This window comes from Hyaena hyaena, unplaced genomic scaffold (genome assembly GCF_003009895.1).
Source record: "Hyaena hyaena isolate Hyena2069 unplaced genomic scaffold, ASM300989v1 scaffold_366, whole genome shotgun sequence".
NCBI classification, from domain to species: domain Eukaryota; kingdom Metazoa; phylum Chordata; class Mammalia; order Carnivora; family Hyaenidae; genus Hyaena; species Hyaena hyaena.
The window spans coordinates 1,281,533-1,300,950 of NW_024080999.1; the positions used below are offsets into that span (position 1 = coordinate 1,281,533).

At 42.6% G+C, this 19,418-nt stretch overlaps 1 protein-coding gene across 2 annotated transcripts in view; it reads left to right on the forward strand.

Moving 5' to 3' along the window:
* The first annotated feature begins 3,368 nt into the window (after window positions 1-3,368).
* TMPRSS7 (transmembrane serine protease 7) overlaps window positions 3,369-19,418 on the forward strand; it is a 36,850-nt gene continuing 20,800 nt past the window's right edge. The window contains exons 1-7 of one of the 2 annotated variants that reach the window (XM_039250351.1): window positions 3,369-3,476; window positions 6,221-6,288; window positions 7,395-7,588; window positions 8,800-8,838; window positions 9,561-9,789; window positions 11,057-11,187; window positions 14,176-14,288. In XM_039250351.1, the coding sequence (XP_039106282.1) occupies window positions 3,384-3,476; window positions 6,221-6,288; window positions 7,395-7,588; window positions 8,800-8,838; window positions 9,561-9,789; window positions 11,057-11,187; window positions 14,176-14,288 (867 nt within the window). In that variant the 5' untranslated portion in view covers window positions 3,369-3,383. The remainder of the gene's footprint in view (window positions 3,477-6,220; window positions 6,289-7,394; window positions 7,589-8,799; window positions 8,839-9,560; window positions 9,790-11,056; window positions 11,188-14,175; window positions 14,289-19,418) is intronic. The other variant, XM_039250352.1, reaches the window with a different exon arrangement.

Here is a 19,418-nt window from a genome sequence, read left to right on the forward strand (position 1 = left end):
CTTTTTTTTTTTTTTTTCCATTTTCTGTCTTTCTTTTTCTTTTTTTAAGATATCCAATATCTCAGTTCAGGTGGTCAGTGCCCAAGGGAAGTTGCCTGGTAGACGAGCACCTCGACCTCGAAAACCTATCGGCAAAGCCAAACTGAAGAAGCAACCCAAGAAGAAAGCTCCCTTCTGGAATGTCCAGAACAAAATCATTATCTTCACAGTATTTCTATTCCTCCTAGCGGTCATAGCCTGGACACTTCTGTGGCTCTACATCAGTGAGTGAAATTCTGCCTTCCTTTCGGGTTCGGGTTCACTCTGTGGGGTCAGCATCAGCGGTTGTAGACCCAATCTGCAACCTGGGTGTGTCTGATGGACTTTCCCAAGTTCCCTGGCTGATAGCCACTCCCAAAACTGTTGAGGTTTTAAGGCGGAAGAAAGCAGCATTTTCTTTTCCATTTTTACTTTTACCACTGCTGCTTTCTTCCCAGAGGAGGGTAGAAGGAGTAGAGACGAGGGGTTGATGCCAGAGCTGAGAAGGATGCTCACGAGCTTTGGACTAGTTCAGACATGGCATACATCTTTAGCTTTAAGAAATGAATGGAATTCTAAGTTGTTTCATTTCCTCATTCCACCCACTGCTTGTTTCTAGGCAACCTCACATTCCCAGCTCCCGGAGCTTCCTTTTCCTCATGTGTATTTCTCTCCAATGTTTTTACATTTTTGTCGATCAGATTGGTTATGTTCTTGTCCAGCTGAGTGGTCCTTTTGGACAGGAGTTGTAACTAAGCTCTTTCTTAACGAGTACTTATCCATGCAGTAACTACAGCATATCAGCATATGTGGACTTATGCAAAGCTTCCATCCCCATACATGTTAATATGTTTGATACAAGATTGTGTCTACTCAAGGATCTTAAAAATTGGTTGTGCAGCAAGATTTATAGGTAAAGAATTAATGAATATTGTATTGAACAGTTCAGATCACTTACATATATACAAACCGATTACTTATAATTTGCGTGCCACAATGTAAGATATCAGACATACCAAGATATATCTCCTACTTCCAAAAAGCTCACAGATGCATTTTCTACTTTCGGAAAATCCACAGTTCAGTGGTGCAGAGGGGGCATGAATTGAATTCTTGGTGTTTTGGTTTGGTTTGGTTTTTGCTTAAGCAATTACTTTGCAATCATAGAAGAGAGGCATCTAAACTGCCTGGGAATAGAGTCCAGGAAGGTTTTATGAACTGGTTGTTCAAAATTCATTTCCCTCATATCTGGTGTGTGCCTGCTGTGAGCTGGGTCCTGTGACGGGCATGAAAACACAGTGGTAAAGACAGAATCTCTATCTTCTAAGAGCTCACAGACTAGTGAAGGAAACCAAGTCAATGGGCAATCAAGACAAACAAAACAACACAACCCCAGCCCACGACAAACTAGCTTATTTCCCATCAGTTCTCTGCCAGCCCTCAACCGATACACTCACATTGCCTGAGCATTTTTGTATAAAGTTCTGGAATGCTGGGGCCCCTGCGTGGCTCAGTTGGTTAAATGTCTGACTTTGGCTCAGGTCATGCTCTCACGGTTTGTGAGTTCGAGCCCCACATCTGACTCTGTGCTGACAACTCAGAGCCTGGGGCCTGCTTGGGATTCTGTGTCTCCCTCTTTCTCTGCCCCTCCCCTGCTCACACTTTGTCTCTCTCTCTTTCAAAAATAAACATTAAAAAAAAACCTTAAAAAGAAAGAAAGAATGTCACCATGTAGAAGCACTTTGTTGGCTGTGTTAAAAATCAGAGAAGGACATTTCAGGAAGACAGACCAGTCTGAGGAAGAGGAAACTGGTATGAACAACTGAAAATTGTTCAACAAACAATAGTTGTGACCATGCATGTTGGGCTGAGCTAAAGAGTTTGGTAAATGTAATCTAGTTCAAGGCTAAATTAATCTCGTTTGTATTGTTATCCTGACCCTTGAGTCTGGATAACACTATTATAAGAATATGCGAGCTTCTATATAGAAAGCATGGCTTTCACTCAAATTTTAGAGTCTGCAACAACAACAAAAATCTGAGAAGCACTTCCCTGTTCAAATTTGGCATGAAAACCGTTATTGCTTTCTATGTGAGGCTAATGAGTCAAGGTGATCCATCCAAGGTCATAGCTTGAAAGAACAAATCTAGGACATCCGCTCAGGCCTTCTGCCCCTGGGCCCCTTCTCCACGTCCCTACAACCTCACTCCAGTGCATGGGGCTAATGTGGTCCTCGCACAGGGAGGTGACTTCGGATCACTCACAAAAGCACATCTTCTTCCTAATTCAGCCATTGCTTTTACGTAGCGCTTATGTGGCGTTTCCATGTGCTGGGCACTGTGCTAGGAGACAGTATCCTCTCCCTTTCTTCCTCTTCTGCCCTTCCTCTGCCCTTTCCTTCCCACAAACATGTATTGAGCGTCAAAGCTACATAAGGGGCGGAGGGACAAAAAGAAGCTACTGTTACTCTTAAAGGACAGACACACCGACAAGTTAATGCACAGTGGGACATATGTCACAGGAGAGAAATGTACCATAGCCATGGGAGCCTGGGGAATGGTGCCAGCTAAGAGTGAGACCTTGCTAACAAAAAGCAAAGGCAGAAAGAAGAGCCCCTCATCCCCCACCCCCCACCCCAGGCTATAAGGCAACTCAGACACAACAGTGTCCTTCCTGCATTGTCAGTCCTTCTGAGCAGGCCAGATGTCCAGTCCCACGGTCCTCACTGGACAGAGTATTTGAACAGAAGTGACCTGGTGCTGGGCTGAGAACCCTGCTTTGTGGTCCCCAGGAAGGGTGAATTCTCATGCACTGCACAGAGCTGAAGACCAGCCTCGTACCCTACGCAGCAGCCGCACAAGTCAGATAGGAAGGAGCACCCGGGAGCTCAGTGAAGGTCAGCTGGGGGGCCCTTCCCACTTGCCCCACTATGTTCACTTCACCTCAGAGCTTGACAGTATCCATTTCTTACCTCTCTACCTTCTACAGACTCAGAATCCATGAAAACTGCATATGCTCTGCTTGGCCCCCTAGTGACTCGTGACTCGAGGGCAAGTATAAAGTCAAAGAGGTAGATCTTTTGCCTTGCAATCTGTTTTTGCACAAGTATTTGCCAAGAGAGAGCAGAGTATCCTAAGAGATACAGTGATTTACTGCTGATGGAAGCAACGTTATTAATTATATTTCAAGCTTCACACGCTGTGAAGCAGTCACATACGTAGCTGCCTAATAAAACATTGTTAGGGGTCCTATACGGACACAGCAGACAATGCCTCACTGCCCCACAGATGGGAAAGCCCCCTACTCACTTTCTCTACTGTCTTCCAGGTAAGACAGAAAGCAAAGATGCTTTTTACTTTGTCGGGATGTTTCGCATTACCAACATTGAGTTTCTTCCTGAGTATCGACAGAAGGAGTCCAGGGAATTTCTGTCTGTGGCTCGGACTGTGCAGCAAGTGGTGAGTTGATGGGGATGAGGAGGGTCGTGCGAGAGGCCAGATAAGGGGAGCAGGGGATGAGGGGCCGGGGTGGAGGGGTCACAAGTGTCACAGGTGAGCAGGGTGGATGGAAGAAGTCAGAGGCAAACTTGGGCGTTAGCTCATCTTGGCCATAATTGCCAAGACAGAGTTGCTAATTTATTTGGTAACTTATTTATTTTATTTATGGCTGAATACAAAAACAAATGGCTCTCTGAGCTCCAGGTTTTCCCATCTGTAGTAAGATAAAGGAATTGGATCAGGTGATCTTTAAAATGCCTTCCAGAACTAAAATTACACGCATACTGATTAATTTTGTTAGATGTACACATCTATCTCAACCTCAATGCAGTGGAATCTCTTTACTTAAAAAACAAAAACTTTCTCTTTATAGAACTAATATGTATTTAACCATAAAAAGTGTTTTAATTCAGAAAATTATGAAAAGGATCATTAAAATTTTCTTTAACATCATCTCCAGATATAGAGCCCTTTTTATTCCGGACCACATAGACATAAAGGATAACATGGTATTGGGATATTTGTAGATATTCAGTTTTATAACCTGACTTTTTCTTCTTAATGTTAAGTTGCATGTTTCTATGTAAATAAATATTCTTTTTTTAAATTTTTTTTAACGTTTATTCATTTTTGAGAGACAGAGTGTGAGTGGGGGAGGGGCAGAGAGAGAGGGAGACAGAACCCAAAGCAGGGTCCAGGCTCAGAGCTGTCAGCACAGAGCCGGACACCGGGCTTGAACTCACGAACTGCGAGGTCATGACCTGAACCGAAGTCCAACGTTTAACCTACTGAGCTACCCATGCGCTCCAGTAAATATTCTTTAAAAATGTAAGTTTTAGTAGCTACAAAGTTAGCCAATCGCCTCTTATGGGGTATTTGTCTTCCATTTTTGCTACTCTGGATAATGCCATACAGAACTGCTACATGGATTGTATGTATCTGTGATTGCTTCCTTAGCAGATCTCCTAAAATGAAAATATCTATTCATGGCTCTCGGTACATATTACAAACTAGAAAGCCTCTGCCAATTTGTATCTGCACAATAAAGGAGAGGGTGGCCTACACAGTGGCATCCCTACTGCTGTGACAGGCGCGCTGCGGTGTAGAGGGGGAAAGGCTGTGGGAGAGAGCAAGCAACAACAGCAGTGGGCACAGTGGCTTCTTGTTTACCGAAGGCCTTCTATGTATGGGGTACGTGGATAAACACTCTACCTTTAAAGTATATCAATGATTCCTCAGATTAGCCCAAAGTTTCTTGGTAAACACTCTGATCACCTTCAGAGAAAGAAAGAGAGAGAGGGAAGGAAGGAAGGAAGTGTTACAGGGTTTTTTACCTCAATAGCCAGGATTCGTTGTCTCGCTGCTTCGAAGAATGAAGACGTGGACACAAAATGAGCAGTGGGCAAAGGTTCATTAGAGTGTAAGATTAGAAAGAGTAGTAGGAAAGCTTTCTTTGCAGAGAAGGGATGTGGGAAAGTTAATGCCTGCCAACAATAGGCAAGGGTCTTTGTTTTATAAGGTTCTGGTCACCATCCCCTTCCCATCCCCCCTTATTCCTTCTCAGGTCCCACCCTTACTGGCCTGAATAACTCTAGGTGCTGGGCTGTCCATTCCTGATTGGCTCGTTTCCGTTGTATGAGGCATGGTCTGTGGCCACATCATTCCTTGTGGGTCGTATGTTTTATGGTCTACTAATTTTTAGTCAGGTCTTTTTGTCAAATTCCTGAGGGAACCTGAGGGGGAGTAGGTGGTGTCTGTGACATTCTTAAGAGCAACTTTATGCCCGAGGGGGTTTGCTGCGGTCAGACACTCCCAGCATTGTTCCAAAATATGGGGTTTTCCCACCCAGGGACCTCAGGTCCTATGCTTTCCCTCTCTGCCTATTTTATCCTATTTTTTCCTATCATAGAGAGAAGGAAGGAAGGAAGGAAGGAAGGAAGGAAGGAAGAAAGGAAGGAAGAAAGGAAGGAAGGAAGGAAGGAAAGGGGAGAGAGGAAGGGAAGGAAGGCAGGTAAGAAGGAGGGAAGAGAAAGAAAAAGAAAAAAACAGTGGACGCTTGGTAGGTTTAGGTAACGTATTCTGTGTTGCATAGTGAATCTAAACCCTGCAATTACATGGATGATTTTGCCATTAGGTAGGAAGGGGAATATAGGAGGAGATTTGGCAGAGACTCAGTTTGGCTTTAGAAATGCTAAGAAAGGACAAAGAAGGCAAATTGGAATAGCTCTTTAGATCCAATGATGGCGTCTTTTAAAAGAACTGGGTTTTGCCCTAGAGACTGCAGAGTTGAAAGGGGGGGATGGTGAACCTGGCTGTGGGCACCACCTGCCCCCTAGTGGCTAATACAGCAACGCGCCCTCCAGAATTTTCCATGCTGTGCATTGTTAGAAAAGAGGTTGGATCAAATCCTTTGTAAATGCACTTAAAGGAGTTTTTTGTTGTGGAGAAAATTAACCTTTGGAGTAGGCAGAATACAGAAGTTAAGTTTGATCAGGGTGTCTAAAAACAGCAATGAACGAATACAGGTAACTGATTATTCTTCACAAACAGCAGAATGACAGTAAGTAACCCAAGATTTTAGCCTGCCGTTAGAATCCTGCTTTTCTCCTCGCCAGCTGTCAGGGCTTGGGCCTGTAATATGCTAGGCGCTGTGAGAGAAAGCCAAATTTGAAAGACGTCAGACACCTCGTTTTTTCCTTTTTCAGGTAAACCTGGTTTATACAACATCTGCATTCTCTAAATTTTACAAGCAGTCCGTCGTTGCAGATGTCAGGTAACGTATGTCCCTTCTTTGGGATTTCTGTTTACTGCTGTAAAAGGGCGAAAGCTAAGATATTGCCATCTTCAAGTATCTTCTTCCGGGCGGCTTTGCCTTAACACCCCTTTAGGACAACTGCTGACTCGACTCTACCCTGCCGTCATGCTGAGTTTTCCTCTTCACCTACCAAAGCCTGCCCTCTGCCCACAGCTGGGATCCTGCGCACCCCCCCCCATCCCATCTTAATGCCACTGGGCAAAATGGCCACAAACACGGCTACCATTGGGTGGGGTAAAAATAAAACACAGTCTACTATTTCTCAAAATATGTTCAGTAAAAGACTGGCCCTTAGAGATTTTCTAAGAAAAAAAGGATCTCATAGTCAAATAATTTTTGTTAAAATTTATGGTATTAATTTTTAATTCGTTTACTACAACTTATTTTTAAAGTTGTGTTTTATGTACACTATCCCACCTGCCCCAGGCTCACAATCCACTTTGAGATACCAAAGGCACTAGGAAGCCTTGGAGTAAAGCTCTTTGTTTACTTTCCATTTCCCACATTATTTACTCTAGAACACTTAAGGTGTGTTTTTCATAAAACATGACAATAGTTGTATACTTAGATGCTCTTGTTTCAGAGTTTGGCTAAATACCAAGTTGGGCTTGATTCCTGGATTTACGACTCACTAGCTATGTGATTTTGAGTTATAGTTGGTCTTGATTTCCTTTTCTATAAGACTGGAATAATAGAACATTCCTCAAAAGATTACATGGGATAAAGCATAATATAGCACCGTGTTTGTACATGGTGAAGTATCAAAAATTACAATTGTTTTTATTTGTAAGAACGGTGAATACTGGTTGATATTCATAAAAATAGTATATTCTCCATGCAGATGCAACGATACACGAATGGTTTTATGTGTGAACCCAACACAGGAAGACACACACTATTATGCTCTCCCTTACCAATCCCTGTAATAGGAATCATAAAGAACGAATTTTAGAAGCTGAAGGACGTCCTTACCGGCCTTGCCTTGAATCTATCAGTGGGTCACTGTCTTTCTATGAAAGTCCTAAGAGAGATACCGGAACACCCCTCTCTTTTTTTCACTGTAGCAGCAACAACAAAGGTGGCCTCCTTGTCCACTTTTGGATTGTGTTTGTCATGCCACATGCCAAGGGCCATATCTTCTGTGAGGACTGTGTGGCCGCCATTTTGAAGGACTCCATCCAGACAAGCATCATAAACCGAACCTCCGTGGGGAGCTTGCAGGGCCTGGCTGTAGACATGGACTCTGTGGTACTAAATGGTGACTGTTGGGTATTTCCCCTTTATGCGATCCTTCCTGTAGCACTCCCGGTATTTCTATTAACATAGTCAATCTTGTAATGAAGTATTCTCTTCCACAATCCCAGTATATCAAGGTTAGCTGAGGACACTGATAAAGGAAGTTACTAAAGGTTATATACAATGATTGGACAATAGAATACTCAAAATTACAAAATATATATAAAATCGAATTCATTAAAGTGTACCCCTCCCTATATTTAATTCAGTTTCATGAATCTTCAAACTAAGGCTCCAAGTCCTGGAGAAAAAAGAACTTTGCAGAGGCTTATCTTGTTTTTTCCCTTGTCCACACAGAACTGCACCTATTTTATTTATGTAACACTGCCCAGTGTTTCACAATGGCCTGTTGAAATGTGCATTCCATCATTTGATTTGCCAGTAAAATACTTCAGTTAATTAATTGTGTGACCCCCAAATTATGCACTTTCTCTTTTGATTTAAATTATATATATATGTATATATATATACACACATATACATAATTACATATATATATGCCAGGCATGTAGTATCTGGCTGATAAATATTGCTAAATGCATGCATGAAAAATCTCTAGTGGAAAATTCTGCACCCCAAATACTATTTCAGACACAGGACTAATTATTAGTGTATTTGTTTGGGTGCTTTTTACCTTTTTAAAATATATTTTTTGTTTTATTTATTTCTGAGAGAGAGAGAGAGAGAGAGAGAGACAGCGTGAGCAGGGGAGGGTCAGAGAGAGAGGGAGACACAGAATCCGAAGCAGACTTCAGGCTCTGAGCTAGCTGTCAGCACAGAGCCCGATGCAGGGCTCAAACCCATGAACTGTGATATCATGACCTGAGCTGAAGTCGGACACTTAACCAACTGGGCCACCCAGGCACCCCTGCCTCTAAAGATGTTTAAAATGTGTTACTATGGATGACTTCAAGCACAGAAAAGTAAAGAGAATAGTACAACGAACTCTCATATAACCCTCCACTCCACTTCAACAACTATCAACTCATGGCCATCCCCCTTGCTCTCTAAATACATAAACCACTTCCCCTACCCTCAATGGTTTATTTTAAAGCACATCTCAGGTACGATGAATTGCTTTTAAGGACTGAAAATCATTTTTACTATGGAAAATGCTAACGAATTGATATGCTGGAACTGATGATTTCTTTTCCGTGTGTTTTTTCAATGCAGCTGGGTTTCGGTCAGATTACTCTTCAACCACAGGAGCTGGTAAGTCATGACACATAGTTTCTCCTCCATTGCCTCCAAATTACTCTCCTTTTTGGCTATAGTTTTCTTTTTCAAATAGTGGTATTTGTTAGCCTCTTTCAGTTGGAAGGGATAGAAATACACTAAAACGGGCTTAAGCACAGAAGAAACCTGATTGGCTCTTGTAACCGGGACATAAGGGGAGAGTGTGCTGGCTTCAGGCGCGTTTGGGTCCAGGTTCTAAAATAAAATCTCATCAGGGCTCTGCACCTCTGATTTTCCCCGCTGAAGCTTCATCAAGTGTATTCTAATGCGGTGTCGTAAATATCACCAGTAGATCCAAGCTTATAATATATTAGTCGTGGAAACGGTAGAACAAAAAAACCCCCGCACAACTTTCCTGATAGTTTTGGCAGAAGTCCTGGTGCCGTACTTACTGTCCCAGATTGGTGGGCATGCCCGTTTATGAACCAGCTTCTTTTCCTCTGATTGGCCAGTCTGGGTTATGTGCCCATCTCTGGACATACAAGTGAGTTTAACCCCCAACCAAACCACACAGTCAGGGTGTAGATAGTTTCTCAAAGTAAAATATTGGTGCTGCTACCAGAAGAAAGGGGAGTGGACTCCGGGCTGGCAAAAATAGCAGATGTCCTCCATGGGAACTCTTTGCTCCTCACTCTTCTATAACGATGTCTAGAAAAGTCATTTCCGAAACAAAACAAAACTAAGTGCTGTCTCCACAGACAAAGGCTGCTCTCAGGACTTCTACGCAGATCGTGTGTCTCTCCGCTACCCTCTGGAGATTTCTGCAACCTCAGGGAGGCTGATGTGCCACTTCAAGTTGGTGGCCCTGGTGGGCTATCTGATCCGTCTCTCGATAGAGTCTGTCCAGATTGAAGCTGACAACTGCGTCACCGACTCCCTGACCCTTTACGACTCCCTCATGCCAATCCGGAGCACTGTCTTGTATAGGTACTCTGGTCGGCCTGGGAAAAGACCTTTTAACACTGTCTACCTTTGGCAGTATGGTGTTTCCCTTTTAAAACTGTATCTGTGTGTTCTAAGGAGATCAAAGACTGCCCTGTGCCTTACTGAGTATCCACTGTATTAGCCAGAGCCTATCAGACACAATGCTTGCTTTTTACTTGTAACATACAAGAGTCAAAATCAGTGGAGCAGGAGTTTCAGCCGCTTTTTGAAATATTTCTGAAATATAACAGATTTTTTTTTTGTTTAACTTTATTTCATTGCAATCGCTCTCATTAGAGTGTGAGTACAAGTACTCTATCTATGATGATGGCATAGCGTTAGTAAAACAAACATTTTCTCCCTTATTATGAAGAGAACAAACACAATGTTCATTGTGAAAGTGAGGTCAGCCAGCGAAAACAGTATCTATATTTCACAATCCCATTACCCAGAACAAATGTCTGTTATGTTTTTACAAATATTTTCTTGTATAGATATGTAATTGCACACATAGATACATATACATATGCTAATACTTTTTATTAGTAGATATCTTTTCAAGTGCTTAATATCTTAATAATGATAGTTATACTTTATTAAAAATGTACTATTTTTACTGTGCTAAAATAGCGCATTATTTTTTAATAGTGCTTATGTATGAACGCAACAGTGTTTTATGTATATATGGAGGTGTGTATGAATTTATATTTTGCATGTTAAAAATTTCAACAGTGTAAAATGGTACACAGTGAAAAGTAAGTTTGTCACTGGCTCCCATTCTTCAGTCATTGCTTCTTTTCATCCTTCCAGACATACTTTGCTATTATCTTATTTAATCCTCACCGAAATGCTATGAGGAGTGTACTATAGTCATTACCACCATTTTATGGTAGGAGACCTTGCATTTATGAAGATTAGTTACTCAAGAGTCTCTCAGCCAGTTAAGTGATGGAGCTGAGTTCTGAATTCTATTTTCCTTAGAGCAGAGCTCATGACTGTAGCCATTTAAATGGCTGTTTATGCCTTGTTTGTTCTCAAGGAGGATCCAGTGACAGCCGTCAGGAAAATCCTTTCGTAGTACCAGACAGAAGTTTCTATACCTTTACCAGCTTCCCTCCATCATGCCCCGTGGCCACCAACTGAGGAAGATCAGGCTGGCAGAGTCTGGCTAACAAGAACTGTGTAGAGGGCCCAGGAAATGTGTGGAATTGGTGGAGAGAGGCTCAATAGCCTACGATTCATGTACTTTTGTTCTGTTATCTGGTTTCAGAATTTGTGAACCAACGAGAACGATAATGTCCTTTGTTTCCACAAATAATCTCATGTTGGTGGCATTTAAGTCTCCTCAGATACGGAGGCTATCAGGAATCCGAGCATTTTTCGAGGTCATTCCAGAACAAAGTAAGTCTTTCCTAATTGAAAAAAGTCGCCTTGAAAAATATGTGTTATGATCCTGTCTCCAGTCTTCTCTCTCCTGAGGCTGTGTTGTAATACTGGTTGTATTAGTCAGGGGCCTTGACTCAGGGTCCAGTCAGACGAGAGATCGTAGTCTTACTGAGAATTTAACGTGAAGAACTGCTAACTCAGTATAAAGGTGTTAGCTAGCTGACTCAAAGGCGAAAAGAAAATGTAAGGTATTATGTAAGTAATACAAGCAGGAAGCAGTCGCTCCCCCCCCCCCATAGGTCTGGGGGAACAAGGTTAAAGCAGCCTGAATGATGACAATTTACAGTGTGGAGGAGGGGGCTGTGGCCTGAAACTTAGACCTCTGAAGAGGAGGGTGCCAGGCTGGTGCTGGTGTCTCTGACTTCAGAGGCAGGTGTTCATGGACTTGGGACCCAGACTGTGGAGTAGGGGGTACCAGACAGTCGAGGCTGGTATCTGAGGAAGGTGCCATAAAGCAGAAGTTGGGAAAACCGCTAACAGGGTTCAACTTGGCTACAGGGACAAAGTATAGCTGCATTAGAGGGTGGGAAGCACCATCCTTGCAGGGCTGACCCTCCCAGAAAGAAGAAATGAAACACACAGGAAGCTCAATTCTTCCTCCTCTTATCTTCTAGTCTGTCCGTAGCGCCCCCTATTGACAGAGCCTAGTTGGAAGTCGGTGGCAGAGGAGAGAAGCGAATTGATTTGCCGAGTGCCCTCTTCAGCCTCACGGAACAGAGTAGAGAGGGGTGGGCTCGGAGCTGAGTGATCTCAGTTCCTAGCAGAGCAGGGTGTTGGGGGAGGGCTGTCTTTCACGAGTTCTCCTTAATAGCAGTGTATGAGAATGCCATCCCAGAAGGCGCATGTGAAGTAACACCCAGAGATTTAACGGGTTTTCCTGAGTCAGGTAGTGAGCATAAGTGTCCCAGCTCCCTTTCATTCTTCTCTCTTTTTTTTTTTTTAATTTTTTAAATGTTTTTATTTATTTCTGTAAGAGAGGGAGAGGGGGAGACAGAGTGAGCAGGGGAGGGTCAGAAAAAGAGGAAGACACAGAATCCAAAGCAGGCTCCAGGCTTTGAACTAGCTGTCAGCACAGAGCCTGACGTGGGACTTGAACCCACGAACCATGAGGTCATGACCCGAGCCGAAGTCGGATGCTTAACCGACTGAGCCACCTAGGTACCCCCATTCTTCTCTTTCTGATGTGGGTTGACGAAGTAAAACAAAACAAGACTAAATAAAAAGAGCCTTCACTGAAACTCTGGTCTTTTTGTAATATTTGTTGCCTTGTAGCCGGTTGGATCTTACAGATGGTGTCCTGGTAACTGCTCTATGAGCACCAACAAGGCCAAAAGGATCAAGATGACAGATGTGGGTGAGGAGGGCAGTGGATTTGGCTTAAGTTAGATGGTCATAGCTTCACAAGTCCATCTACATTTTAAGGCAGTGGCTTATTTTGATAGGTTTTCTCCGACAAATTATTACAAAACTAAATGTAATACTGATTTATTTTTAAAAATTGAATTGGCGATTTGAGATGTTGTTGGGTGGAAAATTGTCTCTAGATCCAAAGATTCAAAATATGACTATTGCAGAAATATTGCAGTGGAATTTGTGAACAATCATTTATTGAGCATGTACTATATGCCAGGGATGATTCCAGGTGTAAGGGGAAGAGTAGCAAACAAAATAGATAAAAACCAATACTCTCAAGGAAATTACATTTTAGCAGGATGACCATACAGCAAGAATAGACATTTAGAGGGGCGCCTGGGTGGCTCAGTCAGTTGAGTGTCTGACTAAAGCCCAGGTCATGATCTCACAGTTCGTGAGTTCAAGCCCCATACCAGGCTCTGTGCTGACTCAGAGCCTGGAGCCTGCTTTGGATTCTGTCTCCCCTTCTCTCTGCCCTTCCCCCACTCACGCTTGCACTCTCTCTCTCTGTGTCAAAATTAAAAAAAAATAATAATAATAATAAAATAGACATTTAGATTGTTTTCTACAAACAGGACAACATGTTATGTAAACTGGGTATATTTCTTCAACAACAAATACACACTCATTTAAACAAATAAGCTCAGAAGATTTAAAAAATATATTTAAAATATGTTTTTAAAGAGAGTAATTGCATCCCATAGATCTGTAGTCAAAATACACATCTGAAAACAAATATAGAATTCGAACAAGAAGTTTAGCTATACATCTGTATGGTACTGTTATGCCCGAATCGCGAGCCCCCAGAGACCTCCAAGGAGCCGGCACCGATGCAAGAACAAAAGGGTCTTTATTACAAGCTCGAGCAGGGGCTCACCCGTCTCCCAGCGCAGCAGCAGAGGTGAAGCCCCGAACAGTGGTGAGCAGGGTATTTATGGGTGAAGGGCGGGGGTGTTACCGTGCACACGTTGTACGTTTTGCATCATTACATAAGCACCAATCATAATTGTACGACACCCATAGTAACAGCATAGTAACAGTTTTGACCGTTCAGTGTCTGCGAGGCGTCCGTTGCGTTTGGCGGGACCCAATCAAGACCTTTGAGAGTCTTTTAAAGTGACCAGTTATGAGGTGGGCTCAGAGAATCTACATGGGGCTCCTGCAAGCGGAGATTGATTGGCAAGTTTGTACAAAGTAACTACCTGCAGCTCCCACTCTGACTCGTCTCCAAGACTACAGGAATGTTTCACATTTCTTTTGATTGGCAGATGGGAGGGCGGTCCCAGGGTGGCTTCAGCTGAGGTTTTTCCTGGAACTGCGACTACGTGCAGCCTGAGGTTGTTTCTAATGGAGGACTTAATTTCAGGCTCCTCAGTACTATTTATTTTTGGAAAAATTAGCTTAAATTTCAAAAAGTATCTAAGCTTGCTGATCAGGGAGTGTGCATTTGTAGTTAAAGAAATGAATGTAGCACACTTCCCATAATCCCACAACCACAAATCATTGTCTGTTACTGGGAATTTTTTTCAGAGTGTGAAAACACAGTATTGGTCAAAGAAATCACTGGCTTCGAAGGGAAAATTTCAAGTCCATATTACCCAAGCTACTATCCTCCGAAATGCAAGTGTACCTGGAAATTTCAGGTAACCTAGTTTTACCACTATTTTAGAAAAATATTGTTATCTTATGTTTAGTAACAATTTATTTTGAAATTTAATCAACTTTATTTTTTTCACTACAAAAAGAATATTAGTTAATTTTATAATACTTAAACCGTAATCAAATACATTACCTAGAACATGAAAGTTTCTTTCAATTTCAACCCTCTGTCCATAAATTAACTGTTCTATGCAGATGGGCTTATTTTTCCAATTGTTATTCTGTTTGTTTTATTAAAAAAATGCAAAGACAGGGGTGCCTGGGTGGCTTGGTTACGTGTCTGACTTCTGCTCAGGTCGTGACCTCACAGTTTGTGGATCAAGCCCCGCCATTGGGCTCTGTGCTGACAGCTTGGAGCCTGGAGTCTGCTTCAGATTCTGTGTCTCCCGCTCTCTCTGCCCTTTACTCACTCACACTCTGTCTCTCTCTCTCTCTCTCTCCCCCTCAAAAATAAATAAACATTAAAAAAATTTTTTTAAATGCAAAGACATTTTTACAGGATCGAACAATTGTTTTTTACTATGGTAGAACTCATCAATTTTTACTTATTTCACCATCAGCACTTATAGTAAGAATAATAAAGAAATAATAAGTTGAATTAGGTCATGTATATTTCAGGTGTATAAACAAACCAAGATGTAAATGTATATGAAATATATAGATATCTCCTCCTTAACAGAGAGTTCAATCTTTTTTTTTTTTCTATATTTTTGTCTTTGGAATTTTAGTCTATAACTATTTTTCTTTCTCCAACTTTAATATCTTGTGGAGGGTCATAGGCTCTTTCAGCATCAATATATAAAATCATTTTTGTGAGGCATAGCAAGTCAATGTAAGTGGCAAGCAGTTTATGGTTTGCATTCATTCAACATTTTATTATTATTATTATTTTAAATATTTTTATTTATTTCTAGGAGAGAGAGAGAGAGACAGCGTGAGCAGGGGAGGGTCAGAGAGAGAGGGAGACACAGACTCTGAAACAGGCTCCAGGCTCCGAGCTGGCAGTCAGCACAGAGCCCGACGCGGGGCTCGAACCCACAAACCGCGAGATCATGACCTAAGCGAAAGTCGGACGCTTAACCGACTAAGCCACCCAGGCGTCCCACAACATTTTATTATTAACTGCCTACTATGTGTCAGGACGTATTCTGGACACTGGGATCCATGATATCTGACATGGAGCTTACCATACAGTAGGGGAGACAGGCAACAAAAACGTGTACAGTATGTTACATGGGGCTATGGAGGACAAAGCAGAGATGCGGGCTCTATACCTGAGGGGGTGGTGAGGAGTATGAAGGATAGGATGTCAGGAGTTTGTTACCTTAAACAGCATGGTGAGGGGAAGCCTCCCCAACAAGGGAACATTTGCACAGAAACCTGAGAGAGATGAGGAAACGAACTATATGCATTTCTAGGATAAGAGTATCGCAGTCAAAGGCAACAGGTGAGGCAAAGGCCCTGAGGCAGAAGCGTGCTTGCTGTATGTGTAATCAGTGCACAAAGAGTTAATTTTTTTTTAATGTTTATTTATTTATTTTGAGAGAGAGCGGGAGAACATGAGCAGAGGAGGGACAGAGAGGGAGACAGACAATCCCAAGCAGGCTCTGCACTGTCAGCACAGAGCCCAATGTAGGGCTCCATCTCATGAACCGTGAGATTGTGACCTGAACCCAAACCAAGAGTCAGATGCTTAACTGACTGAGCCACCAGGGGTGCCCCAAAGAGTTAAATATTTTTAACAATTTTATTACACCCAAATGTGTACTTAGTCTCAGTGTCTTAATGGCATACATCCTTAAATTATTTTTTTTAATCATTGTTGCAAACTTTTCCAAAATGACTAAAACCTAGAGGTTCTGGATTCACTCACCACCAGATTCTTAATGCCTCATCAGGGCAGCAGAATCTCAGTACCTCATGCGACTCTCACAACTTGAAGAAGGAAGAGGAGAGACCTCAAACTGTCTCTTCCGTCTCTCCAAAAAACAGATGTATCTTTTTTATGACATCCAGAACAAGAAAGGCCCCATTGCCCAAAGCTCGTCAAATGTTTGAAATTCTTTTTTTTTTTTTTTAATGTTTTTATTTATTTCTAGGAGAGAGAGAGACAGCGTGAGCAGGGGAGGGTCAGAGAGAGAGGGAGTCACAGACTGAAACAGGCTCCAGGCTCCAAGCTGGCAGCCAGCACAGAGCCCGACGCGGGGCTCGAACCCAAGAACCGCGAGATCATGACCTAAGCGAAAGTCGGACGCTTAACCGACTAAGCCACCCAGGCGCCCCTGTTTGAAATTCTTTTGAGGTGAAATAAATGGGATTCCATAATAAGCCATAAGCCCTATAGTGAGGATCCCCAAACATTGCTCTAGTCAGAATGTAAATTAGAATATCCGATTCTGTTTCGCTAGGGGTTGAGGGTTAGAAATGCTGAGTAAAATGAATTCTTTATAAGGAAAAAAGCATGCCATTGGGGGAGTGGAGAATGGGAGAGGGAAGACAAGGAAATATTAGGGACAGACTTGGTGAGTGACACCATTTCCAGAGGTCAAGGCTGGTCCTCCTCAGCATGGAGGTTAAATAAAGCTGTTCCTTTCTCGGACCACTTTGAACAGCCACCTAAAGTTGTGTGATTGCATATTTTTGCAAATGGAAATCATGTAAAAATAGTAATGTCACCTGTAAAATATCTTTGAATTTATTACAAACAACTAAGAAGAATGACCTAAGTAACCAAAATATTGACTCAAGTCATGATAAAACAATAAAACCTTTAATACACAAGAGTTGATTTCTATTATCCTCCATCCTTCTTAGCGCCTGGTTCGATTTACAATTTTAACTGAAGAGCAATCAATCCCTTTTGCAAACTCACTTTCAGCTGAGTTTTTTCTTTTTTCTTTTTTTTTAAGTATTTATTTATTTTTAAGACAGAAAGGAGACAGAGCATGAGCAGAGGAGGAGCAGAGAGAGAGGGAGACACAGAATCCAAAGCAGGCTCCAGGCTCTGAGCTGTCAGCACAGAGCGCGATGTGGGGCTTGAACCCATGAACCTTGAGATTATGACCTGAGCTGAAGTCCAAAGCTCAACCAGCTGAGCCACCCAGGCACACCTCAGCTGAGTTTTTAAGGCCTCATTTACCTGAGCAGGATTAACTCCCATTCCAATTTAAAGTTCCTCTCATTCTTCTCCCAAGAGTAAACAAGTATTTATTGAATGTCAGTTTCAGGGGCGTGACCACAGGGAACACTTAGTAACAAGGTAAAGTCCTTGTTGTCTCAGAGCTTACAGACTGTGGGGGAAGAAGGTGTGGTGAAATAAGAAAAAGCAGAAAGGAATATTGAGGCTTATAACATGTCACCTGCATTAGGGCACACACATTTCTATTTGCTCTTAAAACATACCTCTGATATAAGAGAGAGACTCTGGTCACATTTTATGGATAAGGAAATAGAACTGGGGTTAAGCCATTTGGCAGAGGCTACTCAAATAGAAAGTGACCCAGGCAGCATTAAAAGGAATCATGTGCCCCTCCATAAGTAAATTCAGCACCCCCTTCTTTTCTGGGCTCCTAAAGATGCTCAGCTTCCCTATGTTTCATAACTTATTTGAATATTTACCTCTCTGCCTTTCTTCTTTTTGGTTTTCAACTAATACATTTTGCTACAGAATCTCAGGAGAAAAACGTGGAGTGGCGTTTTGAATTGTTGTATCATCAATGCCATAAGCCTAGCACCCACCAGTTAAAATTTTTTTTAATGTTTTTATTTATTTTTGAGAGTGAGAGAGAGACCGCATGAGCAGAGGAGGGTTAGAGAGAGAGGGAGACACAGAATCCAAAGACAGGCTCCAGGCTCTGAGCTAGCTGTCAGCACAGAGCCCGACATGGGGCTCGAACCCACGAACCATGAGATCATGACCTGAGCCAAAGTCGGACGCTTCACCCACCAGTTTAGATGCATCCCACATAAGCAGAGCACTGTGGGCCATGAAAATTCACCTCCTCCTATCACTTAGGAAATCCCTCTTCCCTGCTTCTGTGGCAAGCATCTAACCATGGAAGTTTCCAGTGCCTGTGGGAGATGGGTTGAGTGGTATGTATAGAATCACTGGCGAGTGAGAAGTGACAAGGATAAAGTACATCCTGCATCCTGTCACTGTCGCTGACTAGAGAAATGTTTCAACATAGCAGGTCCAGATCAGGAGACTTTCTTTCCGTATTTGGTAAAAGTTCCCAAAGCAAAGGCGGGGGTTGGGCAGTGGGGACAGAGAATATGGAACATAGAAGGAAATCGCATACTTAGCTGTTTTTAATTTTTGTCCCTTTGTTGAGCAAAACACCGTGCTTTGTGGAACTGACCACATTACCCTCCTTGTCAAGCTGGCAAATATCAGTGGTGCCTCTAGGCCAATCTGGGCTCAAGTGTAGACTTGTGTGCAGCTCTGTGTCAGTGGAATCTGGTGTGCAAGGGGACTTCCTTCCTTTCTCTGTGGGGAGGCTTTGGACATTGGGGGGGGGTGCATATAAACCTATTTTACCTTGGAGCGATGGAACACCGTGAAAAAGCCCCCGCCAGCTTCCCATGGAGGGTTCCGTTGGAATACATTCTTATGCTAGAAAATTACAGGGATTACTCGAGATATTTATTATCTCTCAGCTATTTTTAGTGTGAAGAAACAGTAAGACGGCAAGACTGGGGGCGGGGGAGAATAGATGCATGTTCTCAGAAGCCCTTGGCTTTTGCCGCACACGAGACAGTCCCGGTCCCCTGAGCCCTCACTGTCTGTGTTCCACGTGGCATCACACCGAGAAAAAGGGCACCTTCGGGGAAATGCAGGGTAACGTTGGGAATGTCACTTATTTTGGGTTAGTCTTGATTTCTTCTGTAAAATAGGACTCATACTTCCTTCCGGTGTCGTTGTGATGTTTTAAATGAGAGACATAGGGGCGCCTGGCTGGCTCAGTTGATGGAGCGTGCAGCTTCTTGGTCTCGAGGTCGTGAGTCTGAGCCCCACGTTGGGTGCAGAGATTACTTAATATAAATAAATAAATAAATAAATAAAGACATAAAGAGTCTGATTCATTTTCTCTGAAAGAGAGGTTGAGGGATGAGGA